Source organism: Zingiber officinale, chromosome 5B (genome assembly GCF_018446385.1).
Source record: "Zingiber officinale cultivar Zhangliang chromosome 5B, Zo_v1.1, whole genome shotgun sequence".
NCBI classification, from domain to species: Eukaryota; Viridiplantae; Streptophyta; class Magnoliopsida; order Zingiberales; family Zingiberaceae; genus Zingiber; species Zingiber officinale.
In genome coordinates this window covers 116,269,716-116,279,355 of record NC_055995.1, presented here as the reverse complement: position 1 = coordinate 116,279,355, position 9,640 = coordinate 116,269,716, and the positions used below count along the sequence as shown (strand labels likewise).

At 36.1% G+C, this 9,640-nt stretch overlaps 1 protein-coding gene across 1 annotated transcript; it reads right to left on the bottom strand.

The window, feature by feature from the left end:
- Positions 1 to 204: 204 nt before the first annotated feature.
- LOC121985469 (mitogen-activated protein kinase 10-like) lies at positions 205 to 8,413 on the bottom strand. Its single transcript, XM_042538948.1, has 10 exons — positions 7,769 to 8,413; positions 6,149 to 6,557; positions 4,779 to 4,906; positions 4,604 to 4,663; positions 2,181 to 2,330; positions 1,930 to 2,085; positions 1,632 to 1,843; positions 1,447 to 1,548; positions 1,042 to 1,208; positions 205 to 959 (listed from the first exon to the last, which is right to left on the bottom strand). Exons 1-10 carry the CDS (start codon positions 7,790 to 7,792, stop codon positions 523 to 525), a joined length of 1,845 nt encoding a protein of 614 aa, XP_042394882.1. The 5' UTR covers positions 7,793 to 8,413; the 3' UTR covers positions 205 to 522.
- Positions 8,414 to 9,640: the final 1,227 nt, after the last annotated feature.

Here is a 9,640-nt window from a genome sequence, read left to right as displayed (position 1 = left end):
TCGTAAACAAACTTGATTCATTTGCACCCCTAGACTGGACATTAATTACAAACAGATACAAATATACAATCTCCAGGTTCTTGCAGCTCCAGGGAACCTAATTAATACAGTTTCAAAATGCTCAATATTATACATCTAAGGGAAAGTTGGTCACAATTGATGATATATACTATAGTTGAGGGAATACTTCTGCACACCACAGGAAGAATCCAAACTTCTCAACTAACAATCCCAAGCAACATATATGTACAAGGCTAGCGAATCGAACGCCTGGTCGAAATAAAAAGTTAAATAATTCCCTAAATCAATTTCCCTGCTGTAACTTGTAAACACAAGATGAACACTTTCACTAGATCCTCTCTACTGTTCTCTTTTACACTAAGAAATGCACATGTCTACTATGAATGTAGTCGAATTAGCCACCAATGCAATTGTCTTCCTAGTGGCTGCCCCTAAAGCATTTGAATTCTTCATTGCTCCTTTCATTTCCCCGCCGGTCGCATAGTTATCAGTGGTCTCTGCCTAATACATCCTTGTCGTGCCAAACTGAATTGTGCCGACTTTTCTATGGGGACCGGAACCAGCTCCTGCAGCAATCCCATTGTAGGGGGAATTCACATGCAAAAGGTTTGCCTCCATCGCGTGGCTCTCAGCCGGCTGCTCAGCCTTTGTCGTCCCGATGAGATAAAATGGGGAGGCTCTCATGTTGAGGGCAATCTCCGGTGCGAACTTATTGGGCAAACATGGTTGTGGTGGCTTATGGCATATGGATTCACTTTCGTTGGCCATTGATTCCAACCTGCCAGCAGTACTAGTACTATGGAAACAATATGCTGGACAGGCACCTGGTTGCAGTGGAAGAACAGGATTCCTACTATATTGTCGGTGATCATAGGCATCCATTGTCACGCTTACATTTTCCCAAGGCATGACGGGACCGACAACCTTCCCTGGTCTAGCTGAGAAAACACGGCAGAAAACTAGGTTTTTAGAGTGCAACAGCATCACCATTATAGGGTCAACCTGGATCTAAGCAATTACCTGTCGGAATCCTTTGTGTTGCCTGCAAAGCCCTTGCTACACTTCCAGATGACCCTTCGATATCCTGAGCATTCTTGCATGCCTCATCGGCTCCTTGCCTCTCTCTCGAAAAGCCCATATTTGTTTGTTCCACTGGAGGAACAGTCGAGGAATGGATCACTGTTGATCTAAGAGGAGGCAGAAGAATGTAAAAGCATCCAATGAAACAGTAACAAAAGCATGTCTAGAACAACTGATGTCTAACTAAACATGCAAAATTATGATCTCAAATATGGCACTTATCCTAAAATGCATGGCAACTGGACATATATTCCTCTGAACCATGAAAGTATATGAAAAGATGTCTACATACATGAATGAAAAGGAAATCATAAGGTTCGAAACCAGACTAAAATGAAAAAGTACCTAGGGAGAGAAACATGTTTTCTGTCCAGTGGGATTACAGCCCCATTTTTACCACCATTCTCCTCGAGGTAAGCAAACTGCTTCCTAAACTGATCGATGGCACTGCATTGATAAAGAGTATAAACAAGAACGAAATGTCAGAGATAGGAACACATACTGTAGAGTAGTGGATATAAGATATTAACCTAGGATACAAGAAATTTGCTCTTTCAGTTCCATTGATGTAGTCTTTCAGCAACTGAGGATGATACTCTAAAATCTCGCGAAATATAAGTTCCCGTATGTCCTCTTTAGTCAATCTTCTACGCTCAAACTCAAACTCCATTTTTGTTATTGGTTGGCAAGATGGTTCCCTCTCTACTTTGGCAAGATTTTTGAAATATGGATCAGCTAATGCCTGACAAATACATGCAAAAGTGTGAGGAAGAATACTGGAGGGTGGATATTAACCAAAAAAATGTTAATTTAATCAGAAGAGCTTACCTCTTCAGCAGTTGGTCGGTCCTTAGGGTCAAATGCCAATAGCTTCCCGAGAAGTTTCAATGCCAAAGGATCCGCATTGGGGAACTTCTGTGCAAATGGCACAGGTTGTTTTTTCCTCATACTGCTCAAATACCTCCTTGCCTTCTCATTCCGTACCTGGGTTAGAAAGACGGAACAGTCAAAATGAGGCATGTTTCAAAATTTTTGAACAACCACATCAGTTAATGCGAAGTTCTAATTAGCCATTGTACCTGTGAAATTGTATCCAAGGAAGGTATCCCCAGAAGATCTGTCATCAAATCCAACTGATGGACTACATTTTTGCCAGGGAAGAGAGGCTTGCCTGTCAATACCTCAGCAAATATGCAACCAATGCTCCAAATATCAATAGCAGGAGTATACTGCATAACAAAGAATATATTTTTTTCAAAAAAAAAGTGGAGTAACAGCTCAACAATGTAAACTGAGAGATAAGGAACAAACCCATCACAAGTACCTCTCGCTAATCATATTTCAGCATAGATAGAAGTTCAAAATCATTCCTGAACAAGCACTATTATAGCATATAAACTGTAATGTCCCTCTAGCATTCAGGGTAAACCCACTAAACTAAGCTCAAACTGCTAAATAACATTTTTTTTTAAAAAAAAATATACCTGTTTCCCAATTCTAGAGATAGAGATGTCCAATAAGAGAAGAATCCTCCGAAGATAACAATCCTTAGCCCATTACTCTACTAAGTTAACCACCAATTTCCCTGTCCCTTACAAAGGCCTAAATTTATGATGAACAACATGGTATAAAATGCTGATACACTGTAAACGTGACTATAAAGTTCAATTAATTCTAAAACAAATTCAATTAGTTTTTCATATAGTTGATCCTCAATGATCAAACAAAAATTTAGTAGTTTTCTAAAACAAAGTGCCATCTTTGCATTCTGATAGTGGCTTGATGTATGAAGGCACAATGTATGACATTAGGGCATCCCATTCCTAGTATGTTCTTTATTGTCTTGAGTCAATACTAGAAAGTAGCCCATTACATGGATACTCCAACAACAGTAGTGTCAAGAGTGCATCACACCATTATTGAAAGCCTTCATCATCAAGCTTTGAGTCAAGTTTGGAAATAGTATTTGACTTTGAGTAAGATTCACACATCATACTGTTCGCTAACTTGTCATTTTGACTTAGGTTGAAAAACTAATTTTCCCTATTATTTTTTGCCTTAGCAGTTATTAAAGGTATTGTGGTGTATTTGGTTTGTATGAGAGCTATTCTATTTTCCATGAATTTCTACAGAATAAATTCCTATGTTTGTTAAAAAATGAACTTGGAATATTAATTTTCATTAAATTCTGATTTCCTAGTCATCCTACTTAGCTATTTCTCACTCTTTCTCATGGAATATCTAGTTCTCTATTACATTCTCTAAAGAGTACCTATTATCACTCTATTCAAATTTCAAAGAATAGACATTATGAACAAGAAGGGACTGAGCAACATGGGAAAATTAGACAACCAAGGCAAAATGGGTGAGTTGTGTGACTTAGTTTGGGTTGGGCAACATAGATGTTCCAAGAGGGGCAGCAAATTGAGTGGATTAGACGGGTTGGGAGAGGCGACTAACACAAGTACGGAATACATATTGAGCGCTGATCAAATCAAAAGGGTTGGTTAGATTGGGCACATTATATGGATTAATCGATGAGACATGTCAACTGAATTCAGCAAATTACTTGGATAGGACAAACCAATAGGTTGGGTAGACTAAGTAGATCAATTGGGTTAAATGAATCAATTGGCAAGGCGAGTTGGGCACGCTATTGGGTCAAATGAACCAATAGGCAAGGCGCGTTAGTCAATACGTAGTATATTGCACAACTATATCTTATGTATTAGTTATATCATTCCAATAAAGCAAACATATGAATTCAAATGAAGCTACTATGTCATATACCATAAACTAGTCATATAAATACTATACAAGTGTTTCTAATTAATGTAACAAGCAGTAGAGCTTTATCTTTCACAAATTATGACATGATATCACAGCAACCCTTTTAAGATTAGGATTTTCTAGTAGGTATTTTGTGGCCTTCCCCTCATCTCTCAATTATTTTGTTTTCCTCTTCCAATTCTCGTGAGTGTATTCCCTAGCCATGTTTATGGAGCTCGCCCTTCAATGTTGTTGGCCACTACTCTTCCACCCCTAACTAGGCAAGCTCATGATGCCTAGATCTAGCACTCATCCAATTTTGAACACCTTCTGAACCATTGTCAATTTGATATTTGTCCAACACCACCCACCGCTTGTTTCTATTCAGCCAATGAGTAGATCTCTTGCATCACCATGAGCAATTCTGCACTCATGCTCACTTCCAATGAATTTCCAGGAGATATGTCTAGGTAGTGAGTGCATTGAATCCCTGCTCTTGCTCGCACAACAATCCTATCCGCACAACAGCTTGAAAATCAATTCGTCTAGAACTAGGTGCATAGCATTTTTGTAAAAGAATAGAGGTTGTGTGTGACATAAAACTGTAGATCTACATAGTCTGATCCAGTATTGCCATGTATTTGGAAGTTGTTTCATATTAGAATCATTGACAAATTACAACTTTCTTTAGAATATGCTTCAATAACCATCTGGTATAGATATATGCGAATACCTTAGAAAAAAATGATCCACATAACTCTGGAGCTCTATACCATCTGGTTGCGACATAATCCTGTTATATGTTAGGAGGTTTAGAGAAATAAGTATACAATTTTCCTTTTAGTTGATAGACTAGATATATAAAGAGTAAAGACTAACAGGATATAAAAAAAGGAATTTCAACACACCGTCCAAAAGATTGTTGTTGGGGTATCATTGAATGCAACTCTTGCTAATCCAAAATCACAAATCTTCAGTTTGCAGTTTGCATTTGCTAGTATGTTCTTTGGCTTTAAATCACGATGATAGACATTAGCTGCATGCAACATCTCAGTCAGTAACATAGCAAAATGAAAAAGAGAAATATAACAAGCAGGGCATTTCAGAGAATGATGAACTGATCAATGAAAAGACATACTAAATCTTTCTACTAGCACAAAAAAATTTCAAATTTATTGCACATAAATGATACAATCATGGAAACACAAAAAAATAAAGCTTCTGAATATAAGTGCGCTTATATTCATATGCAAAACAAAGCTATAATCATTGTGGTCATATTAAACAAAAAAACTAAGCCATGGCAGATTCTACTTAAAGCTTGTAACTCCTACTACTGTGGATAGGGTGTTGAAGGGAAGATATTACAATGTATGAAACATTGTGAACCAACAAATTAGATCAGAGATGGTGATTCTTGAATCAAAATGATTTCATTTTGGTAAATAGGATATACACAGCAGAGCATACCGTACACTGAACTTTCCTAAAGCTTTTAAGACGTCGACAAGCATGGCACATTGGCCTTTCATTGTCCAAAGAGGTAAATATAGAACTCTCTAAACTTTCACAAAGCTTACAAAGTTAGCACAAACCCTTTCCTTTGAAATTCGTCTTTGTAAACAAAACAATTGAATGTTAAACAATCTACAAAATGCACCTTTGAAATAAAATGAAAAAAAGAAAAAAAAACAAGTCCTATATCTTTTGATGCTAAGATCATGTGAACAAGACTAACAGTGCGTAAATCATCTAATGGCACAGTCCATGGATTTAAGTAACTGAACTCCTGGTCTGTACAATCATAATGGCTTTGCTCTTGCAAAATTGACTCTTGGGAACACAATAGATCCTACAACTACACAATCATATGGAAAAATCCTAAGCTCTTGCTCGAGCCACTTTATCCAAAACTATTAGGTAGTTTTAGTCTTTTTGGAAGCTAACCTACTAAATCTTCAGATGATGAATTAGCAGATGATTATTAGCCAAGCCAGATGTGAATACACTAGAGAGTTGTGCCTATGAATTGCACATGTCTCCATTTTTCCCCCAAAAAAGATATGTAGTTGAGAGGGTGACTCCTAACGTCAAAATTAATATCTACAAGCAATAGACATAACTTGGTCTTGACTTTCTACTAGAGTGCAACCACTAATACCTAAAACTTGATGGACTTGTATTACTAATTTAAAACAAAAGAAAGAGAGCAACTAAAAGCATAATTGATTCACATTAATTTTTTAGATGAATAAATTTTTATAGAATAAGATATTACCTGTGTGGATGTATTTTAAAGCACGAAGAAGCTGATAGAGAAAAAATTGGTAGTGTTCTTTTGTTAAGTCGTCATTTGCCTTGATGACTTGGTGGAGATCTGATTCCATGAGCTCAAAAACAACATAAATATCTTTAAAATCCTTCCTTGATGGAGGTAACATTATGTGTTTAATCTCCACTATATCAGGATGTCGTAGGAGGCGAAGAAGTTTGATCTCACGTAAGATTCTAACAGCATCAGAGATGTGTTCAAAAATATCATGAATCTTCTTGATTGCCACCTTCTCACCAGTAAGCACATCAATTGCTGAGCAGACAACTCCATAGCTACCTTTGCCAATAACCTCTTGAATTTTGTATCTACTAGCATCGCCATACTCACTAAAAAACTCCAACTCCGGTGAGTTCTGCAGAATACAAGATTGAAATGAAAATTCACGATACGTCACTTGCTAAATTTGCATTTTAAGTGTAATTATAATGAGAAAAATAATACTTTTAAGATAACAGAGATAGACATCTTGGGGTCACCCTCTATCTTTTACATGCAAGTTCTTTCTTATATAACAAGCTAAAGAAGGAACAAATGTGGGACCGCATATGCTCATCAAAATGCCTTGAGCATCAACTTTATTTGGCACCAGCTGATGCAGGAAACTATTGTTGTGCTTACTTGGACAGAAATTGGAGGGAAAATAAAGAAAAGAAATAACTTATCATTTTTTTTCTTGTTTACTTGGAAGCAATAAAGAGGAGGAAGGAATTCAAATTTATCCAATTCCACTAATTTAAATTGCCCAGATCAGTTTAAGCATCTAATATAACATTATTCTTTCCTTTTGAATTCATCCATGTTAAAAAGATGAATGGAAAAGAATTTTTAGTGAGATAATTTAGACTTCTGGAACAGCAAAAAGCCACCATCTCAAAAAAAATTTACTGAACAGCAATTTGAATCATCATCAGCCATCACTACTTGGGAACAGAAACCTAAAGCAGAAGACAAGCAGAATATACGGATATAAAAAAAAAAAATAGGGGAGAAGACTCTTCCAATAAATGAAATAAGTGATAAAAAAAATTTGAAAAACGAATAAACCTCCAAAGCTATTGATTAAAGTCTATAGATGGAATCCAAGAGACCTTGTGCATTAACCAATGATAAACACGATAAAGAAGAGCGATGAACAAAAGAGAACCTGGAGCTTATCAACAACAATTGCTTGCACTCGACTCTAAGGAGAGATTGAATTGACTGTTCGATAAAAACTAGATTTTTTTCAGATGAACACTGAAGACAAATGTCTGCACCGAATTTTCCTAAAATAGAATCAATATCGGCTATCGGTTTGAGTAAAAAGAGACTACACGAAAACAAGTAAAGATCTTCCAGTGAATACCCAAATTGATCGAAACAAACTTTCATCTGTCAAAGAGATTTTGGTAATTACAAAAACATTAAATAGATCTCATGAGAAATCTGGCGGAAGGAAATTGTCATATTGAAAGAAAACAAAGAGAACAAAAAGAAGAACCAAAGACTGGCGAGAACACAGATCCAATTTGTAACAAAGAAGAAAGAGAATAAACGCGCAAAGCACGAATCAAGAAAGCGTACCTTCTTTCGCTGATCTTGCTGCATTTTTACAGCTAAGAGCTTGAATTCTCAACAAATTTTGTTTTCCTTCCAAATTTGCTTATTTTCTCTTCACTTCTCCCTCTTTCTTCACGACTCCCTTTTTTTCCTTCTTTCTCGCAGGCAAAGTACAACTCTACACAAGCTGTCAAAAAGAACAGAATTTTACGGAATTCAGCAACATTTTCTACTCAGCCCCTTCTACAGATCCCGTAGTCCCACTCCCAATCTCCAACCTACCGACCCACCGCGCAAAACAGCAACCGGATCCAATCGAAAATGCACTCGCAAAACCCTCAACCAAAGGACACCAGACTCTACGGAAACGAACAGATGCAACTCGGCCTGCACATCGCCGGAGTCCTCCTCCTCTTTGCACCGCCAAGATCCAGCCCCTCTACGTCCCAAGCTCCGCCACCACTCAGGCCTCGACCAAATATCCAGAAAAATCCTCAAGAAACCTCCAACCGCGCACCAACCGAACCAGAAACCAAACCCTAATCCGAGGCCGCGGTGGTTGCCGCAGGCGGCGAGATGAAGGACGCGAGGCGAGGCGAAAGCCAAAGAGAGGCGGAGTTGTGCTGTTCTTGTTCCTTCTTCTCGATACCTTGAATCTAAATCCTTTTATTTTCTAATTTTAGTGGACAATAATGCCCCCCAGGGCCCCCGCGGAGGAACCGGAGAGAAGGGAGTGGTGTTCCTGAAATTACGACGAACACCGAGGGGCATTAAGGGGAGAGGAGCGGGTTGTTCTTTGCGTGATCGTTTGGCTTTTGTTATCAGATTTTGCCGCAGCTCGCCCACTTCGAATCTTCCTCATTTTTTTTTACCGTTGGCGGATATTATAAAATATATTCCTCTAATTTTCTTTTTCTAAAATTAATTAATTAAATTATTTTTTGTATACATTAACTTTTATTTATTTTTTTATTCACGTTAATAATTTTTATTCTTTTAATCAAGATTTAAAATCGAGTTTTAAGTCATTGAAAATATGTTTAGTGGATTGATCGAGTTCGAATTAATTAACTTAGGATCAATAATTCTCTTCAAATTAAGTCACTAGATAGTTTGCCCCTACTTAACTAAACACATCATGATCCTACTGAAAAACAGAAGGCTTAAGATTACATTTTACTCGCGTAATTTTTAATGTTCTTATGCCTCTAGATTTTCAATCTCATTGATTCTCCTCAATCTATAGTCGACCTTATAAATCCTTCAGTCTATTGGAGAAATATATATATATATATATATATATATATATATATATATATATATAAAAGTAATTGGTTAATAATTTAGGGTTGAAAATGGTAAAAAATTTAAACATATCAAAGAATATTTTGATGTTTTTTTTAATTCAAGAGTCTTTAAAAAGAATTTTTGATAATTATTTTTAATTTATAATTTTTAAAAATAAAATAAAGTCAGTATTTATCATATTATTCACCTCTAATAAATATATTGTATTTATTATTTTTTAAATTATTAATATTATTTTTTAAAAATTATATTTACAAATACAAAAAATTCTAAATCTAGAAAATTTCCATTTTTTCAAACATAATTTTATTTAAGATACCTAAAAAATGAAAATGAAGAAGGTATTTGAGTTTGAGATATTTCTAATCCTTGTACATTTCCAACTACCCCAACTACTTGTGCAAGATTATTAAAAGCAATCTAACAAGAGGACTAAGAAAACAAAATAAGAATTTATTGAAATATTTATCATTTTTAGAAATGTTTTTAATGTGTGCGGCTTTCGATCAATCCTTCTTTGATTTTTATATTTTTCTCTTAATTTGTCATAGTCGTCTCCCATGCCTCGACATCCATCTACATGTCACT

What these genes read in the sequence shown, in the direction of transcription:
- LOC121985469 (XM_042538948.1), bottom strand. Translation starts at nt 7,792, where the DNA reads ATGCAGCAAGATCAGCGAAAGAAG. An exon ending in CAACAACAATCTTTTGGACG is followed by an intron (nt 4,664 to 4,778) that starts GTGTGTTGAAAT and finishes AACATATAACAG; the next exon opens with GATTATGTCGCAACCAGATG. An exon ending in GTGGATCATTTTTTTCTAAG is followed by an intron (nt 2,331 to 4,603) that starts GTATTCGCATAT and finishes TTTGTTATGCAG; the next exon opens with TATACTCCTGCTATTGATAT.